The 22021-nt window shown below is 32.0% G+C and overlaps 1 protein-coding gene across 1 annotated transcript in view; it reads left to right on the top strand.

The window, feature by feature from the left end:
* Nucleotides 1-20912, top strand: part of LOC143195423 (putative multidrug resistance-associated protein lethal(2)03659) — a 49070-nt gene extending 28158 nt beyond the window's left edge. The window contains exons 5-14 of the mRNA XM_076402512.1: nt 11098-11254; nt 12786-13426; nt 15289-15712; nt 15772-16047; nt 16103-16427; nt 18084-18234; nt 18301-18531; nt 18586-19050; nt 20136-20451; nt 20510-20912. Of these exons, the coding sequence (XP_076258627.1) occupies nt 11098-11254; nt 12786-13426; nt 15289-15712; nt 15772-16047; nt 16103-16427; nt 18084-18234; nt 18301-18531; nt 18586-19050; nt 20136-20451; nt 20510-20702 (3179 nt within the window). The 3' untranslated portion in view covers nt 20703-20912. The remainder of the gene's footprint in view (nt 1-11097; nt 11255-12785; nt 13427-15288; nt 15713-15771; nt 16048-16102; nt 16428-18083; nt 18235-18300; nt 18532-18585; nt 19051-20135; nt 20452-20509) is intronic.
* Nucleotides 20913-22021: the final 1109 nt, after the last annotated feature.

The raw sequence follows: 22021 nt of genomic DNA, 5'->3' as shown, positions 1-22021 counted from the left end.
TTTTACAAATTAATTTATTCAGTATACAATGTTCTGTTAGCGCTCTGTTAAGAAAAGCATTTACTAAAGAAACCCGAAATGAATCAGAAATTAGTACCACTAAAATTTACAGAAATATCTTAATCTTTAGAATTAGCTTTAGTACAATCCAGTTTCCTTTATAAATGGAAGCAAAATTTTCATTAAGCTGATTAATATATAGATTGTCTAAACGACAACAAGAGCAACCGGAATTTACTAGCAGAATAAGTATTTGCAAAATGGCTGTGGAGGAATTGGAGAACAAAGTAAAATAATTGTCTATGAATATAATTAATTAATTAATAACTAAATTAAGGCAAATTTGCTCTTAATAATTAACAATTTCTCCTATTTCTCCTATGTGTTCCATCTATATAAATTATTTAGTTAGTTTCATTTTAGCTGCTGCATATTGCCATTACTTCATTTATGTATTCATATAGTCCCTTATCTAAATTCAAATTTCTCACTCAAAATATATATTGAAAAAATAATAAATACACCAGACTAATGAAAAGAATAAATCACTTACCTACATTTTTAAATAAAGTTGCATCGTTCTTTGCTTAGTTATTCCATTCTTTGATCTCACTCTTGCAGAAAATTCATCTTTAATTTAGCTTCCATTTGTCTACTGCTTTCTACTTTGTCTTATATCCTACGTGGGAACTAATTAGTCATCAATTAATGAGGAATTAAAATTCCATGAAGCTAATTTCTAAATTAACATTTACAATTTTTACAAATTAATTTATTCAGTACTCAGTACAATGTTCTGTTAGCGCTCTGTTAAGAAAAGGATTTACTGAAAAAACCGGAAATGAATCAGAAATTAGTACCACTAAAATTTACAGAAATATCTTAATCTTTAAAATTAGCTCTAGTACAATCCCGTTTCCTTTATAAATGGAAGCAAAATTTTCATTAAGCTGATTAAAGTATTTGCAAAATGGCTTTGGAGGAATTGGAGAAAACCAGCTTATAGGTCATCCTAAATATCAACAATTGATGAAAATGCGAACAAAGTAAAATAATTGTCTATGAATATAATTAATTAATTAATTAATAACTAAATTAAGGATCTAATGATTAATACACCTTTTCAATCTATAATACTTCGTGTAATTAAAAAAGCTCCTGTCTCCATACTCACCAGAGATGTCTTTCCCTGCTTCCAAATATAAGAGAAACCTTGAAGGACCGTCGTTTTCCAACACAAAAACGATTAAAAGATAATTGTTGAAAATATGAGAACTATCCTAAAGAATTATCCTATAAAGTAATTTTGGGAATCGTATAACTACAACATATCTCTTTAATCAATATAATTCATTATATTTCCTAGAATTGAGATGTTTTTTCTTTTTTTCTCAACCTATGATTTTTCAATTTTTAATAGAAACAAAAAAAACTGTTATAATTTGTTATATACAGTTAGAATATGTTGTTATTTTATGTGTAATTATACAATTATTAAATCTTTATATCATTAGGTATCTTGAGTCAGAGCTAATTAATCGATTATAATTATTGCACTTATAAAGTAATAATGCTCTTAAGATGCAATGTTAAAAATAATTATCAACAGATCTTGTTTACTATCTTAAAAGGAACTTTTAAATTTTTACCTTCAGTGTTTTTCCAGTTTTAATCTTTCGTGGAATAAAAAAAGAACTTTCGTATATTTGCCTTTGCATACATTCAAATATTTATATTAGAAACGCTTTCAAAATATTTAACTTAGTTTCTGTAGGAACTAAATAATTGAATTAACATAACCCAAATATATTTTAAGATTTTTCTGCCTTGTATATAATTACCAAGACTTAAGAAAAACCTATCTCGTTTTTTATTTATAAAAGTGTACTGTTAAAAAACATCTTCTCTTTTGAAACAGGTGTTCAGATATTGAAACAGATTACTTGATACTAATTACCTGATTATTTCGGATTTTAATTTACCATTTTTTATTTTTGTATAAATATTTTATTTGTATAAAATTCTATATTTAGTCTATATTTATTATTGTTAATAATTTACGTCAAGAAGCAGATCTTTTCCAAATAAATTCTAGTTATTACAATATCTAAAATACAACCAATAAACAATATCATATTCCATTCAAGAAATTATTAAAAATAACTAATAATTATTTAATATTATAATGTAAATAAGTCAATGTTTTAGTGCAACTTAAAATGTTATCTTAGGAATAAATCAAAAATAATATTGTTCAGCGATAGGTGGTCCTTGGATCTTTATCAGTTGCAAATACTAAAGATGGATTGTATAATTATTTAAACAATTGTTTGCAAATCGTTCCACCGTAATCTTTCATCAAACTCAGTAGATAGACGTTTATTTAATTTAGTTCAGTAGTTCAGATTATGATGTTTTTCGTAAAAATACATCTGCATTATTTTCAATATATTGTGCAATACAATTTGTTATCGTAATAAAATAATGCTTAGATTTCTTTTCATTAATTGTGTGATCTTAATTTTTCCAAATATTTAATTGCAGCTTGATATTATTTTTAGAATAGAAATATGACACTTTTTGTGCTTATGTAAAATAAATGAGCTCATTAAAATTTCATAATTCTTCAAAATTTCACAATATTTCTATTTTACTTCGCATATGTAAAAGCAATCTCAACCGTTAGACCATTTATTTCAGAATATAACCCGGTTACCAGCAATCAATTTTTTATCTTCATCTTCAGAAATGAATCTATAGGTTCTGGAAGGATAAGACTTCTGGAAAAGCCACAGATATCTTGCACACACACAAATCGAAGAACAAACTCTATATCTTGTTGCACATGTGAAATTTATAAAAATAAACATCGTCGAAAGGTGGCAAGAGATGCAATGTACCACATGAGGCGAAAAGTCCCGGAAGTAACCGGGAAATCGCGTTTTTTTGTTCAAAATTGTTTTTATTCATCACCATAGAGTCACACGATCATTCCAGTGCTCCTCTAACATGCCAATACCGCTTTTTTAGGACGATTTATCTTTTTCCTCAAAATAGGTCTGTCATCAGTTGATGTTCGCTCAAATGACTATCGTTTCGATTCGGGGGTGAAGTGATCAATCCATGTCTCATCGATTGCCAAATGTCGACGCAAAAGTTCCGGTTTTGGTATGTTTAATGGCCAAATATTGCTCAGAATCATCAACATGTTTTTGTTTTTGGTCAACAGTGACCAAATGCAGCACCCACTTTGGACAGAGCATTCTCATAGTTAAATACTCATGAAATATAAAAGCAACACTTTCTTTTGATATCTTTACGATTTTTAAATTCTCTGTTGTTACCACCTCATTTGGACCTCCACTGACTTCCATATCATTAGTGTCTACGACCACGTTTGAAGTCAGAAAACTAACATTTTATTGCTGTTTCTGAGCGGGTTGATGGAACGGAGTCCTTACAACACTTTTCAAGCCAGTGTTTCGCTTTAACCGCATTTTATCCATCAAGAAGCAATGTAAAATTAAAACACCAAATTGTTTTTAATCCATTGTTTTGTAAATAACAAAAGTAGCGCCACTCTTAGCACAATACAGTTCAGTTCCAACCTTCGTAGGGTGAAGACGTATTTTCAATACGGTCCAAGCTATAAAAGGATACCTTTTTTTAAAAAAAACCCAGTATTTTATTACGGTTATTTAATAGAGTGTTAAAAACGCATAACAGATGCGGCTATCCGTCTCTCAGTGGACCTAAAGTGTAGTGAATACGTGTTTACGTGACCAGACAAAAGGACTGCATCTCATTTTTATTAGTGTTTAAAATTATTTCATCTTATTTTACAACAGTCCTTTTGAAATTCATTTATAGTATTTATAGTAAAAAACTAGTGCTAAAATAACGTAAGTGAAAAATGAAGTGCGTGAAATAAACAATGTATTTATTTTATTTTTTTATCCTCTGGAAGTAAATTAAATAAAATATTAAAAATTAAAAAATGGCAAACCATAGCGATTCAACCAAATCACCTGCACACTTTGATATAAGATTAGAACAAACAGCAATAACGCAAACTCCACCATCAGAATGGACTACAGTCATTAACAAAAAACGATTGAGAAGTCCAGAAGAAGAAATCGCGAGGAAACAAACAAGAATCAGTGACTATTGGTTGCAGAAACCGATAGAGACAAAAAACAGTTTTAGCAACCTGTCGGAAGAAATTGAAGAGAACATACAACCAAGCCCTGAAAAAGTTGTTCCGAAACCACCACCAATAACAGTCTATAAGGTAGGAATAATAAAAAATATCCATGACTTATTGAAAACCATTACTACGAACTACACAATTAAAACAGTGAGCTATGAAACAATTAAAATCCAATTGTTCGAAGCGGATCACTTTAAAGTTCTTATTAAAGAATTGGATGAAAGAAATACCCAATACCATACATTCAGGCCAAAATCCGAGAGAACATTTAAATTCGTATTAAAAGGATTACATCACGGGACGGACTTTAACACCATCAAGGTAGCACTAGCTGAAAAAGGCCACGAGGTCGTAAATATTCACAATATACGACATCACACGACAAAAAAACCTCTGCCTATGTTTTATATAGACATAAAACCTAATGGAAATAATAAGGCGGTGTATGAAATCACCAAATTGGAAAATAATATTATTAAATGCGAACCACCACATATAAAAAGAATTATACCACAATGCACAAGGTGTCAAGCGCACGGGCACACAAAGACTTACTGTCGCAAATCATATAGATGCGTAAAATGTGCAGGAGAACATAAGACAGGAGATTGTACTCGTAAAGTTCGCGATGAAAAAGTGAAATGTGTTAACTGTAACGGAAATCATCCAGCGAACTACAAGGGTTGCGCAGTTCACAAGCAACTACAGCAGAAACTCTATCCTGCCTTAAGGGAAAAAAGGCATCAACAAAAACAATCCACTACTACCAATCTACCACTACCCACCAGAACAAGTCAACCAGACATAACTTATGCCCAAATAGTTGAAAATGGTTCAGCACAAAAACGAGAGACAATATCTCAACCTACTGAAACTAGCAACATCTCAAGATTAGAAAATATGATGGCCAAACTAATGGATCAAATGAGTACGATGCTTGGTCTACTCACAACCGTCGTCAGCAAACTTGCCTAATGCCTGAAACCAATAGCTACAAAATCGCCGTCTGGAATGCCAATGGGCTTCAACAACACGCCAGGGAACTAAAAATGTTCGTAAATGAACAAAATATTGACGTTATGATGGTTTCCGAAACACACTTTACGGACAAGAATTATCTGAAAGTTCCTAAATATAAGCTTTATCATACAAATCACCCTGATGATAAAGCACATGGAGGTACAGCCATAATAATTCGAGATGATATAAAGCATTTCGAAAAAGAAAAATTCCGCAAAGACTACCTGCAAGCCACCAGTATAACCATAGACGAAGCCCATGGACCATTAACAATTTCTGCGATTTATTGCCCACCCAAACATAACAACAAGGCAGAACAATTTCAAGAATTCTTCAGTACGCTAGGTAATAGATTTATAGCAGGAGGAGATTATAATGCAAAACATTTAATGTGGGGTTCAAGAATAATAACCTCAAAAGGTAGAGAACTGCTCAAAGCCATAAGGAAAGATAACTTACAACATATCTCTACTGGTGAACCAACATATTGGCCTTCAGACAGAAATAAAAAACCAGATACAATAGATTTCTGTATTACAAAAAATATTGATCCAAAAAAGTGTCAGGCAGAATCATGTTTCGACCTGTCTTCTGATCATTCACCAATAATAGTAACAATTTCTTCAAAAATTACCATCAAAGATAAACCCCCTTCTCTGTGCAATAATAGAACTAACTGGCCCTCATTTAGAGAAAACTTAGACCAAAATATCTCTCTAAACTTACCGTTACAAACTGAAATGGATATAGAAATAGCAGCAATAAATCTTACAAAAAATATACAGGAGGCAGCATATTCCGCGACTCCCAACAGTGAAACATTTCCAAGAAAAAATACACATATATCATGTACAATACAGAAAAAGATAGCAGAAAAAAGAAAGTTACGACGAAATTGGCAACAGCAAAGGACTGAAGAGAATAAAAGAAAATTTAATAGGGCCATAAAAGAGCTGAGAGATCTAATCCAAATTGAACAAAACCAAGGCATTCAAGAATACCTAGAAAACTTGACATCAACTGAGGCTACAGACTATTCGTTGTGGAAAGCAACAAAAAAGCTTAGGAGATCCCAGCAGCATAACCCACCTATTAAAACAAGCGAAAATAATTGGGCGAGAAGCAATAAAGAGAAGGCCGACATTTTCTCAAAACACTTAAAAAATGTTTTTAAACCTTTCCAGTCTCAGCTACATAAAGATGACGAAAATAAAATTACTAGCTTTCTAGATTCGCCATTTCAAATGGATTTACCGCACGAGAAATTAACGGTCAAAAAAGTTAAACATACAATAATGAGAGAGATTAATATTAAAAAAGCTCCTGGTTATGACTTAATTACTGGCAAAATTTTAAAAGAACTATCTGAAAAGGCTATAAAACTATTAACATATATTTTTAATGCTATGCTACGAATTAATTACTTCCCTAGTATCTGGAAAGTAGCTAAAATATTAATGATACTTAAACCAGGAAAAATACCAGAAGATGTGACCTCCTACCGACCTATAAGTTTATTACCAATAATCTCAAAAGTTTTCGAGAAATTATACATAAAAAAACTAAACTATATAATAGAAAAAAGAAAAATTATTCCAGAACATCAGTTTGGCTTTCGCAATAAGCATGGGACTATAGAACAAGTGCATAGACTTGTAAACCAAATAAACGCTGACCTAAATGCCAAAAGATATTGTTCGGCTGCTTTCCTAGACATATCTCAGGCTTTTGACAAAGTATGGCATACGGGCTTGCAGGTTAAACTAAAAAAACTTCTCCCTCATCCGGATTATCAGCTACTAAAATCGTATCTCACTGACAGACATTTTATCGTAAATCAAGGCGATGAACATACCGAATTAAATCCCATATATTCAGGAGTTCCGCAAGGTAGTGTACTGGGTCCAGTACTGTATCTTCTGTATACGGCTGATCTGCCCACCACAAAAATAACTACTGTGGCAACATATGCAGACGATACAGCAATCTTAGCATCCCATGAAGATCCAGTCACAGCATCAATAAACCTACAAACCCACCTGGAGCAAATACAATTATGGTTGAAGACATGGCGCATTAAAGCCAATGAATCAAAATCCACGCATATAACGTTTACCCTGCGTAGAAAAACATGTCCACCAGTAAATATCAATCATTGTCAACTCCCCCAAGCAGAGCATGTTAAATATCTCGGTATGCATTTAGATCGACGACTAACCTGGAAGAAGCACATACTCTCTAAACGGAAACAACTAGGACTAAAATTATATCAAATGTATTGGCTCATTGGGCGCAAATCCAAGTTATCATTAGATAACAAGGTATTGCTGTATGAGTCTATACTCAAGCCCATTTGGACATATGGAATTCAACTATGGGGTACCGCTAGCAAATCTAATATATCCATCATTCAACGGTTCCAAAATAAGGTGTTGCGTGCCATTGTTGATGCTCCGTACTATATTTCAAATAAAGTGATACAACGCGATATTCCTCTAGAACCTATAACGAGTGTAATCCAACGTGTTTGTGTGAAGTACTTCGAAAGAGTGTCAGTGCATCCCAATGTACTCGCTAATCAGCTAAATATGCGACGTGATAGTGAAGTGCGTAGACTAAAACGTTTAACACCACCTGATCTGATTACTGGACATATGTAGAGTTTAGAATAAGCATTAGAATAAGTCTAATTAATTAAGATAATATTTTGTACAGAAGATTGCTTAATGAAGTGATTTTCTACATGCCATGTATATATAATATAAACAGAAGAAATACTTATTGCCAATAGGGCAGATTGTGGACTCACGAAGAGTAATAAAAAAAAAAAAAAAAAAAAAAAAAAAAAAAAAAAAAAAAAAAAAAAAAAACTCTTAGCACAATAACTCACAAACTTATGAGTAGAATATCATGAAATTTTAACTTTAAAAGGTTAAAGGTTAGTACTACGGACTCAACAGTCAGGACAAATGAGTCACCAACATTAGTTATCCAAAAGCCTTTTTTGAAGATAGGGCTTTTCTCACTCAAAGCCGAAATCGGCTATACTGAAATGACTAATAAAGAGTAACAAAAACTGGTCTTAAAGTATTTTGTAGTAAATTTATGAGAGAACTATAAAAAAACGTACTTTTTATTTTATACTTCTATTTATTGACATTTTACATATAAGAAATTATACAATTTATGGACCCCTGATACAACTAAAACGATCTTTTAGATTTATTTACTCTTAATATAAGAGATATCGATTTATGGATATTTTAGACCGATATATAGATATCAACTTAATTCAATATGTATAATTATATATCAACAATATATATACAATACATCCCTAGTAGTAATCGCTCAATCTGGGGATGTCGGTTGCGGAGAGAAATATCGATACTTATTTTCCACAATATCGATACTTCTTCACTCCAATCCTCTTTTTCTTCGCAAAGTTGACATCATGACCACGGGGAAAACCTTACAAGAAAAGTGCGATACTATCCTTCAAAAATTCCCAAGTTTTTAATATCAATATTTTAATTTGGAACCCAAGGTTCGATACTCGCGGATTTACAACTATCGAATCTTTTTTGAAAAAAATATCGATGTATTGATATATTTTTGTCATACCTAGCTCAGTCGACCAGCTATGGTCGCAGCTCACTGCTGCTAACATACTGATGTTGTAACGAAACACAGGAATTATATTAATTTACACAAATACATTATCTTCTACCGGCAAGTAATACCGGCATCTGTAATACCTACTTTTAGACTTTCTATATATCATATATGTACAGGAACAGTCAATACAGCAACAATTACCCAAAAACTTCTGTTTCGATCGATCTATTGATAGAGAACACAGGTATATTTCAGGTATATTGATTTCAATAACTTGAGCAACTACAGGGGTTTCTGTCTAAAAAGATACGAGGTATGCTTGGATCTCCCTGGTTTACCAGGAACACGCAAATCCGCCATTAAATAAGAATCTCTCTTGTCGAGAATTATCCTCGAACATTAAGCTTCCGTTGTTCAGTTGCGCCAAAATTGCGAAAACTCGCTCGTCAAATCCGTGTTTATATAATTTAGAAGCCTTTTCCACTGTTTCTACACCGGCATATTAGCCAGACTTGGTTGCGTTCGTCTAACATTTGTTCCGATTATTTTAGTACGCCTTATGTACATACATTCGTTGTTTACTTTATTGCCGTAAAAACAGCCCTTTTTCTTTCCTTTGTGGTATTCGTATGTTATATGAAATATAGCGCAATATAGTCCAATATTTTCAACATTAAGCTTCTTATACTTAATTTTTTATAGAAAATATATGAAAGTCATTGATCTAATATTTAGAGAGATGTTAACCAAAGTAGTGAAAATTATTATAATTTCTGTATATTATAAGATATTATTTGATCAGCTAGAATGTTATCTTACAAACAAATCAAAATGACTATCATAGTGCGTTAGGTGGTCCTTGGATCATTATCAGATGCAAATACTAAAAATGGATTTTCTGATTACATGAATAATTGTTTGAAGTCCTCTTCAACGTAATCTTTCTCCAAACTCACTATAGACACATATTTATTTTACTTCAGTGGTTACACAAAATAATACAATGTTATTTTAAACATTATCATATTTTTCATTAAAATACATTCGCATTCATTTCAATATGTTGCGCAACATAAATCGTTATCGTAACAAAATAATAATTTTACTTGAATTTCTATGAATAGTAATAGATAATCTGTTCGTCAACAGTAGAATTATAAAACTGATGTAATTTTATTATTCCTTTTATAATTTTAATATACTAAAATTTCAAAATTTAAATTTAAAAATTGCAAACGTTTGCGAAATGAAAAAATGTTCCACCGATGAAGCGCCATTATTCCAAGGTAAAAAAAAACCATCACTAAAATATGTGAATTAAAGTTAGAACTGTTATAACATCCAGATTTAGCTCCCTCTGATTGCTGGCTGTTTTCATACCTAAAATGATTAATTCGTGAATACTGGCCATCGAGATATATTTTGGAGAAAACCAATTTTACAAGCATAAATACATTTCCTTTTCTATTTATAAAAACTATTAATTTCATATCGGCGAAATTATTGAACAACTTGAACAACTTGCCTTATTTTCTACTAGGTAAACTATTTATAACTATTTCGCAGACGGCCGTTACGATTTCGACAAAAATCTAGGGTTAGGGTTATGTTTGGCTCCAGAAATCGGCCAGTCAAGCTTTGATTCAGTTTGGTTTTCTTAAACTATGTTGTTTTTTCCCTACATTTGACAAATAAGTTAATTAACCTATATTGCTAATTAATGATATTCGATGAAATCAAATGATTCGTTAAAAAATCAAAAATTGTATGGTATACATAAATAAACAATTTTTAAAATCTTTTTATGAGTAGGTAATAACAAGAAATAAATCTAGTTAGAGAAAAAAAAAATTAACTTGTTTTGTGATGTCGTGGCTGTTATAATTCATATGATTTAAAACATCCATTATTTCAATATATTTAGGGGGCATCCACCAGGAATTAGCTATTGTAATATCTTTCTGGCATTGAAAACGATGGTATAATTTCAATATCAAATTCACACTACACTGTAATATTTAATTCTTATTTGTTTTGTTTTGAAATAATATTCTACCAAATAATGTCAGAAGTTATACCATTATCCGAATATAATCTGGAAATAAGTCTTAGGTAAACTATAAAAAGTAAATTTTATTAATAACATAATTATAATAAAACAAATTGAAACATTTTTAGGGTTGTTATTTGCTTATACATTTGCTGTAGTTTGAGTAGTGTTTTAATTATCGATTTTTTTTATATTTTAGCCTATCTAGCTAAGAAAACGTCTGTTTTGCGGCTGAAAACTGCACTCAGAACGGACGAAAGAGTCAGATTAATGAACGAGGTTATATCAGGTATTCAGGTCATCAAGATGTACTGTTGGGAGAAACCGTTCGCAAAATTGGTATCTTATGCAAGAAGGTGAGTGTTAATATAATTAAATTCGTTGTACACGACCTTTTGTTACGCGTGTGAAAAAGTAGTTCACGTTTTTAACGTTAAAATGCATATTATAAATCTCCTCAAAATAAAAGTTATTTTGGTCAACGTTTTAAAATCCAGAAGAAGCAAATTTCGGTTTTCTAATGATGTACTTTTTTAGCATTTACTTGATGAACGGCACTGGTTTTGTCTTAATTAATAATTAATTGCCTAACTTCTCTCGTTTTTCAATGAATACTATCTATATTTTCTACAAAAGCTTCTAAAATCACTATAAACAATTCATTTGTCCTTTTTTCACTGCATAAGAAAATTTGATGTTTGCCATTGTATTACTTTTTTAGTTTTCTATAATTTAGTGTCACCCACTTATTTAAATTTTGTCGTGCAATATTTCTATATGAGTTAGAGGCGTTTGTCCAGGTATGGCATTTAGTACCAAATCACAATCCTATATCAACATGTACTCCTATTTCGACTAGAGTTTCACAGGGATAGCATCTTGGGACCATTTGTCCACCTATTATAGACTGCCGATATTTCAACAAACAACGAAACAGTTCTTTTAACATTCGCTGACGATACAGTCATTATGGCAAAAGATATATCTGTACCTAAAGCTACAGAAATAACTACAAGTGGCTATTTAACGAGATCCATATATGGACTAGCTACTAGAAAATACAGATTAATAATTCCAAATCTGTTGATGTCATTTTGTATTGGATAGAAAAGACAGAAACTATAACACCTAATAACATCCATCCAGATTAAAGATACCGATTTATCAGTCTATAATAAAGCCTATTTGAACTTATGGGGTTGTATAGGGTCTCAAGTTAATAAACCGATTAGCAACTCATCAGTGCCAAAACAAAATTCTTTGATTAATCACCAATGCTTATGACTATGTAACCAATGAAGAACTAAACGATGACCATGAAATCAAATGGATGCACGAAATTATTCAAAGTTTTGCAGTAAAGCATGAAATAATAATACTGTACCATAGCAACGAAAGCAACACGATTAATAGACAACGCGCAGGAAACCAGACTAACTTGTATAGTCTAGTATTGTTCTTAGCTTTACTGATGTATCTATCCCCGTATATATCGTATCGCTTGTGCATTGATCTAAATGTAAATTAATGTACATTGAAATATGTTGCATTAAAGAGACGTTTTTAGTAAAGTTTACGACATTCAGAGTTGACCTATCATAGTTTAATACAATGATAATTTCTGAAGACACTTGTAAATCGATGGAATCAAAATATAGCGATATCACCGGTACAATAAATATGCCGAGTGCATTTCTAAATTTACATACGACTTTCGTTATTTTGAACTCATTTTTAAACTCGTAAATTAAAACGAACAAAAATAACATTTTCAATCTGAAATTATTATTTAACCAAAATAAATATATGTTCAAAATAATTTCAAATTATTTTTTCAGTAAAACCCATTTAAAAAAAAAACAACTCATTTCCCCTCTCCATTTTCAGAAAAGAAATGCAAGCCATCCGTGGACGAGCATACATTGTCGGTCTTATATATTCCTTTGAGATGTTCGTGTCCAGAACGTCGGTCTTCATCAGTATCCTCGGATATGTCCTTTTGGGCAATTTGATTACCGCTGAAAAAGTGTTCTCTATCACTGCCATATATAACGTTCTTCGGCCTGTTATCACTATCCTGTTTTCCATTAGTATATCGTCGTTAGCGGAAGTCAATGTTTCGGTAAAGCGTGTACAAAAGTTCCTGAGTTACGAAGAAATCGATGCACCCAATGAAAAAGAAAGATCTTACAGGGAAAAATCGCCAAGGAAGATTTTAACCAATGGTTCTAACGGATCCTTGAAAGAGAAGTCTGAAGTGAATGGTTATACTAAGTCAACGTATGAGAAACCCAAGCTGACACTGCACAATATCAGCGCCAAATGGTCCGATGATGTTACTGATGATACGTTACACAACATCAGTTTGAATGTTAATCCAAGTCAATTACTAGCTATAATTGGACCAGTAGGTAGTGGAAAAAGCAGCTTAATCAACGTTATTCTTGGAGAACTCTCCATTCGAACAGGTTATATGGAACTAAATGGAAAATTATCCTTTGCATCTCAAGAACCATGGCTATTTTATGGTAAATATTTATCTTTTAGTAATTCTAACATTTCCTAGCTTTTAAATATTTTGTGTTAATTATGTTAGATATCTTAATGAGATTATTCAGATCGTTCAGTAACATTTTTTCATATAATATAAAAAAGTAGAGAGAAATGATTTAAATTTTACAAGTATTATCTGTTACATACGAACGTTATCGCGAAAAACACTGTTTCGCAAACAAGGTGAAGTTGGGCGTTGTCCATGAAGCTGTATGACAGTTTCCAAGAATTCCTAAAACGTCCCCTTATTTTACGCTAACTACACAAAATTATTTATATTTCTGAGACTCAAGTGCTCACAAATAAATGTTTATAAATAATGTTATAGCTGCGGTATATCAAAATATTTTGCATCTTCTACCTGGGGTAGTTACCAAATATTAATATTCACTGGTGAGCATATTAGTCTAAGCCATAAAAGTTACATGGGTATATATTGTTTTGTTGGTTAGTACATCACGTTTTCAGCCACATTTTAGGTGTGTTTGGACCTTTTTCGTGATATTTTTAGATCTTCTTGTAATGCTAAAGTATTTTTGTATGAAGTGAACATACACAGCCCTGTGGATATATATATATATATATATATATATATATATATATATATATATATATATATATTTGTATTTGTCCTTTATCTTGTTTTTTAATAAATAGTCTATCTGCAAGATAAGATTTCAACAGCTCAAAGTGCGAATGAGAAATAAACTTCTTTAATTTAATGCGCTTTATCAAAAGCTAATATATATCTAAGAATGTAGCCCAGCAATATCCTTCAATATTCAGGTCTTTATATTTATATTTTCAATCATTATATTTATTCTCTTAATACGCAATTTCTCAAAAACAGATTATAAATAATTAAATAATAGCAGATCTACCTTCTAGTTTACTCTTCTGTACCAAAGCTGTTTTTTACCTCCTAGTAGTACCCTCCTATATTTTACAGGGAATCATATTGATTTTAATAATTAGTAATAGTAATGTTGCATCGAACATAAATATTTTGCAAGTTTTTGGATCAGCTTTCTCAACTCTTTCGTTGCTTTGTTCACTTGTTTTTTTCTGTTATTGCTTATTCTCTAGAAAATTTTTGGCGGAATCGTGGATGATATGTGTCACGAATCATATACCATGTGTATTTTTTGTTATATTTATTTCTGCTTTTATATCTACCTCGAGGTTTAAAGCCATGTTTAGAGAAAATATTCTATCTAGTTGTTCTCTTTATATTGGCCAGTCAGTTCTATTGGCATACAAGGAATCAGCTTTGGTATACACACCTAGTTTTAATAACTACTGGTAAACAATATTCATTACGGTTTACCTGAATTTATTTCTTATTTTTTAACTTACTTTAAATTATTTTTTTAACTCCTTATATTATTTTTCAATTTAGTTGTTATTTTTGTGTAAAATGAATGAAAATTGTAACTTAAATTGTAGAAAGGTATTAGTAAAATTGTGTAAACTGGCGATAAACGATTTTTAATATTAGGATTTCAAGGGTCTGTTCAAAAAATAATCATGTACTTACAAAAACCATGTAACAGGAATAATTTTTCATCATTCACAATTCTAGAACATCCTCCATACTCATCACATTTAGTAATAAATGACTTCTGGGTATTTTTCGAGTGCTTAAATGTGTTAATGAAAATTATTCCACCAAAATGGTATTGAATATTTTAATAGTATGCCTAAAGATAGTTGTTGAACATAACGTTTTTTAATGATTCAGTTATTTTTAAGATTTTATTCAGATTTTATTTAAAATTCTGAAAACTTAACTTGTAAGAGCCTTTCGAGATAGATTGTGGTAATTTTATTTTTACAGGGAGTGTAAGACAGAATATTCTATTTGGCGAAGAATACGACGAGGAACGTTATGAACGAGTGGTGCAAGTGTGTGCCCTACAATCAGATTTCAATCTGTTGCCTTACGGTGATAAAACCTTGGTAGGAGAAAAAGGAAAAGCTTTGAGCGGAGGCCAAAAAGCCAGAGTAAATTTAGCACGATGCATCTACAAGAAAGCCGACATATATTTAATGGACGATCCTTTGTCTGCAGTGGACGCTAACGTTGGAAAACATCTGTACGATGTATGCGTTAAAGAATTCCTTAAAGACAAAATAAGAGTGCTGGTGACTCACCAACTTCAATACCTTCAAAACGCCGACAAAATAATTATCATGAACGACGGACAGATACAAGTTGAAGGAAACTACAAAGAACTCCAGAAGAGTGGTTTAAATTTCAGGTAACGACATTACCATCAAGTATTTATTGCCTCTATGTTATAAAATTAATATTTTTCAGTAAACTACTGGAAGAATATAACACCGAAGAAGAAGAAGAAAAACGAAAAGCACGATCCAGACAAAATTCCGAAATGAAGGAAGACCTGGAAGAGCTGGAGGATGAAGACGAGCCGGAGATTGAAAAGGAGAATCAAGGAGTGGGAAAAATATCGGCGTCCACTTATTTACAATACTTCAAGGCCGGTGGTAATTTCTGTACCGTTATGATTCTGATTTTGGCTTTTGTTCTCAGTCAATTATCAGCAAATGGTGCTGAGTATTACGTCACCTACTGGTAAATATGATTGCTTGATATGTCTAATTTATGGGTGATTAATTATTCATTGTAGGGTGAATTTAGAACAAAGTCTAGCCGACAGGGTAAACGCTAACTTAACATCAGAAAACGACACCATCGACCGAGATCAAATTATTTATATCTATTCCGGACTCACTCTAGCCACGATAGTCGTCGCCATATTCAAATCAATTTTCTTCCTCATATTCTTGACTGTTGCTTCTAGAAACCTACATGACTATATCTTTTCGCGTATTATCCAAGCACGAATGAGATTCTACAACTTGAACCCCTCAGGTCGAATTCTGAATAGGTTTTCGAAGGACATCGGTCTTATTGACGAATACATTCCATCAGTGTTGGTAGATGTTATCGAGGTATGTATCTTGTTTTTGCTTTATTTAATCTATAGTTCTTGTTTATTTTGTTTGTTGCCTGTGTGCGTTTCACTAATAATATTTATATCATCGTGTCGCGATGCAAACACATGGTAAATTACGTTCTTCCTTTCAATCTACTGGATTTGTTCCTTTGATAATATTTTCATAATATCCTTTATTGAATATAGTTAGTGCAATCTTAAATATAGCCCATCCAAAATAACAGCAAACTCAGGTCTTTTTATATAATAATAAAATAAAATAATGAAATAAAACTGTTATAAAATATTAATGTTAGATGTAATGCGTATCTTACCGAAAGACCTAAAACTACAGTTAGTTAAAACCGCCACAGTAGTTTGTAGATTAGAGTTATTATTATTATATTTACTTTAAACTCTTTTCTAAACCATCTTTGGTATCCCCTGGAGGCTTAATCCAAACAATAAAAATAATTGTACATCTATCTAATGTATTTTCTTATTAATAGAGAATATAGTTACCTTTTTATTTTTTGTTCTTGTTTCCTTCGTTTCTGAGTTTTCTTGTCAAATTGTTAGTTTCTTCTATTACTACCTATACACATTTTTTAGATAAAATTATTTAATCACTGCATTCTCCTTAATGCATTTGTCATATCTGCAAAACAGTTAGTATTTATTCTCTCCTCGTACATTTTAACCAGATGCTCATTGAACTATTACACACTTATCTATATAAATATATCTTTCACTCTCTACAATACACTCTTATCACCCTACCTTGGTATTGTTTTTGTGTCACATTTTGAGTCATTGTTAAAGTCAATAACTAAGTTGTTAATTTTCAACCGAACACTAGTTTGCAATTCCGTCATTTGTCAATTTCTTTTTCGGTGTGTCTCATGGAGTTCATCCAAGCCGAAGAGTATTATTGTAGACAATCCTGTCAATATTTCCCATGCATGTCTATTGTAGTTATTCTTTGCAACATCCCATAACGATTCAATTTAATGAATGTGCAGTCTTAGGGAGGAAGACGTTATTCTCTATGGTCAGATTGTTGAGAGTTAAATTTGGAAAAATAAGTTAACCCTCTTCTCCTAATTCAATTTTGCTTAAAATAAAACATCTACTACAACAAGGGAAACAATATAAAACACGTTTCTTTGCGATAATATATTAAGTTATTGATAAAAATCATCCTACAAGTGCGTTATATACTATTTTGATCAATCGAAGAGCTCGACATCTATTAAAGGAATGGATCAGCCGCTGAGACATCTCCACCATGAGAGAATTGCTATGGTCACCATTCACATTTCCAAAGTTATAATCTTAAACCATTTTGACTACCTTACGTTTGAATCCCCCTTTTCCTTGATATGCTCTAACATAATATTTGGATAACATTTTTCCTTAGTATACGTTTACTGTTATCTCTTTAACATTTTTATACTTTATTTCATATAAATTAAATAATAAAATGAATATCTAAATGAATTAAATAATATTGTTATTTGATTAATAAATTAACTTAAAAGCTACATTAATGGATATAATTAACATAATAGTTCATTAAATTATAATCAGTTAGTAGCTTTATCAGACTCGATTAACATAAAATATTGGCATTGATTGTGCTGAAAAATATAATAAATGTTTAAATTTTTAGATTGCGTTATTGCTGGGAGGTACTATTGTATTGACCATTACCGTGGAGCCATTATTGGTTTTACCATCTCTGGGTATTATGGCATTATTTTACGGCTTCCGTTGCATATATATCGAAACCAGCAGAAGCGTTAAACGTATCGAATCAATAAGTAAGTTTTCTTTGATTTCGGTATCAGAGACCAAAATATTTCAATTAACCTATTCTAAATTTTCAGCAAAAAGCCCCGTTTTCAGCCACATGACCGCGTCAGTGCATGGTTTGAGTACCATCAGAGCTTTCACCGCACAATCGTTACTCATCAGTGAATTCGATGAACTGCAAAATCGACACAACGCCGCCTGGTTTCTGTTCATTGCTTCCAGTAGGTGTTTTGCCTTTTGGCTGGATATTATTTGCATCACATGCATAGGAATAGCGACGTTGTCTCTAATAGCCTTAAATAAAGGTCTGTTGTTCATTTCATTGTTATCGAAGCGCTAACCTTTTCACATATTTCCAGTAATTTATGGTGGTGACATTGGTCTGGTAATAACTCAATACATCGGCTTGATGGGATCGTTGCAATGGGGTATGAGACAGTGGAGCGAGCTAGAAAATCAAATGACCTCCGTCGAGCGTGTGTTGGAGTACACGAAGCTAGATTGCGAACCAGAACGAGGCGACGCCGTCGCTGTACCCGAAGATTGGCCACGAGAGGGCGAGGTGCGATTCGTCGACTTAAAATTAAAGTACGAAGGCGATAACTACGTGCTGAAGAACTTGAATTTCACTGTACACCCGAAGGAGAAGGTTGGGATCGTCGGTCGAACTGGTGCGGGAAAATCGTCCACCATCTCGGCTTTGTTCCAGCTCTACGACCTGGAGGGTAACATTATCATTGACGATATTGATACCACTAAGCTGCCATTGGAACAGGTCAGGAGTAAAATATCAATTATCCCTCAAGAACCAGTACTTTTCTCTGGTGAGTTGTTGTTCTATATAACAATCGTTTATTGTTCAATATAATTATCATACAAAGTTGCCGTTTGTTGAAAATTATACGAGTTAACCTAACATCAAAGAACCAAAAATTCTCTTGAGACCCAAGTTAAAATATTTTTGTATATTTTTCGACTACTATAATATAAACAAATGTAATATATGGAACGTTTTATAAACAGCAATAAATTTAAAATAATTTAAAAAATATATAATGTGTAATATATATCACTATATAAACAGGACAATAATAAACCAAAGTTATAGTTATTGTAAGTTATTTGTACGCTTCAAAATTGCTTGTAAACGGCAAGGTCGCTTAATGAGGCGGAAACTACTGAAGTTCACCGAATGCCCGATTCTCTAGAAATAGCCATCACTAATCTTTATGGACTGTTTCTTTTGATGGTAATAAAGTCAGAGGGAATTAAATCTGGCAAATATGGTGAATGTTTCAATAGTTCATAAGCTAATTCATATGTGTAAAAAACCAGTCTGGTTCTCTCGTCTAAATATTTCCTCACTATTTTTATAATCCAGAACATCTTCTTGACCATAATTCGTCCACTCATCTTTATGAGCGTCTTTTTTGATTAAAAGTGAATGTGATAGATATATATAGTGGCAGAACTATGTACAAAATCAGTTTAATCATTACAAAAGTGGCATTAGAGTTTTCTTTCCACCGTGTACATAACTTTCTGAAACCCAAGTCTTGAGGTCAAATATTACTAACAGATAAGGTGCTTGCATCTATTTTAATCAGCGATATCTACTGGCGAACATGCAAAATATTAACAACCATCAAATAACTATTGAATTTTATGGTTCTCTTATTCTGACATAAGCCAAATACCTATGTTTAGATGTCTAAATCATCATACTTGAATATAAACACTCCATCTTTGCAACTAGCGCAGAATTTGTATCGAAATATTACATATATATTATACCCATTGTACTATTCTTATCAAATACAAAACGTATTGAATAACGTGTTGAATATAACGTAAAAACTACTTTTTATGTCTTAACGCCAATTTAACTATTTAATTTTTATAATTATAGGAACTATGAGGAAAAATTTAGATCCTTTCGAAGAATATAACGACGATATCTTATGGGATGCCTTAGAACAGGTAGAACTGAAAGACGTCATTGCTGACATGCCTGCGGGATTAAACTCGAACGTGTCGGAAGGAGGCGCGAATTTTAGCGTCGGACAAAGACAATTGGTGTGTCTAGCTCGAGCTCTAATCCGAAATAACAAAATTTTGGTGCTGGACGAAGCTACCGCCAATGTCGATCCTCACACAGATGCACTGATACAAAACACCATTAGAAATAAATTTTCCGACTGCACAGTATTCACCATTGCACACAGGTAAATAATCGCTACTTGGGATAAAATTTGTATAAATTAATCTACCAATTTTTTTCAGATTACATACTGTAATGGATTCAGATAAAATCTTGGTGATGAACGCCGGCCGAGTTGAAGAATACGACCATCCTTACGTACTTCTTCAAAAAGAGAATGGTTTTCTAAGAAATCTGGTTGATGACACAGGTAAAAATACATCGAGAACATTGGAAAATATTGCAAAGGAGAATTATAAAAAGAAAGAAGAATGAACAAGAATTTCTCGAAAAAGAAGTTTTTGGTAACCGAAAAAGACTAAAATGCCTGTCAGCATCTGTGATCAATATTTTCCTTAATCATAATCCAGTATTGGACGAAGTGTCTTTTTTACTTATTATTTGGTACAAATATAATTTTAGTAATATTTTATTAGAGTAAAGTTCATTTTGTTTTATACTGAATATAAATGTTTGTTCACACGGTATTGTGTTTTCATATAAAATACTAGTTGATATCCCTCCATTCATCACACAATAAAATTAGATTGTTGAACCAATAAACTAATACCTTTAATTGTTAGTTAAAATTCATATAGAGAAGCACATAGAGCTAAAATTTATGATCTACTAGTGGACCATAATATTTTCGCTTGGATACAATAATCTATTCCAATATGAAAAAGAAAAGTAATACTTTTTATATCCGAAAACATTTTTTAAATCAATCTAGAACGTCAACAATCTGCCCGTGGGCAATAAGTATTATTATACGATTTCAGTTATATAATATAACTATCCTGACATGTAGTAGATCACTTCAGTAAGTGATTTGCTGTATAAACTTATAATCTAAATCTTATTCTAGATACTATACTAACTTATTTTAAAGTCTACCCTAACTTATTTTAAAGTCTATAATAACTTATTCTAAAATCTATTTTAGCTTATTCTAGAGATTATTAAATCCCACTCTATATGTCTATTAATTAGTTCGTATGGTAGTTTGCGTTTGAGCCTACGCACTTCACAATCATCGCGCACATATAATTGTTTGGCGAGTGCCTTGGGATGCACTAATAGTCTTTCAGAGTACTTCGCACTAACACTCCGAATCACACTCGTTTTGGGTTCTATGGGGATATCACGCTGGATCAGTTTGTCGGAAATCGACGATGACTCGCAATACATTATTCTGGAACCTCTTGAGGATATCTATGCTACATTTGCTAGTAGTACCCCCCAGTTCAATACCATAGATCCAGATGGGCTTAAGTATTAACTTATACAGCAAAACTTTATTATCTAATGATAAAATATATTTACGCCCTATCAGTCAATACATTTGATTTAGTTTAAACCTAAGCTGCTCGCGTTTTATAACTATATATTTTTCCATTTCAAAGGTCGATCGAAATACATTCCTAGACATTTAACGTTGTCTGCTTGCGGAAGTTCATGATTGATCAATTTTACTGAGGGACATGTTCTTCTACAAAGGCTGAATGTCACATGTGTAGATTTTGTCTCATTTGCATTGATAGGCCGCGGTTTCAAACACAATTTGATAATAAAATGTTTGCCTGTGAGGTACG

Source organism: Rhynchophorus ferrugineus, unplaced genomic scaffold (assembly GCF_030347505.1).
Source record: "Rhynchophorus ferrugineus isolate W39M unplaced genomic scaffold, kcgeb_rfMv2 rfM4, whole genome shotgun sequence".
Classification (NCBI taxonomy): Eukaryota; Metazoa; Arthropoda; class Insecta; order Coleoptera; family Curculionidae; genus Rhynchophorus; species Rhynchophorus ferrugineus.
This window is presented reverse-complemented; position numbering and strand designations above follow the sequence as displayed.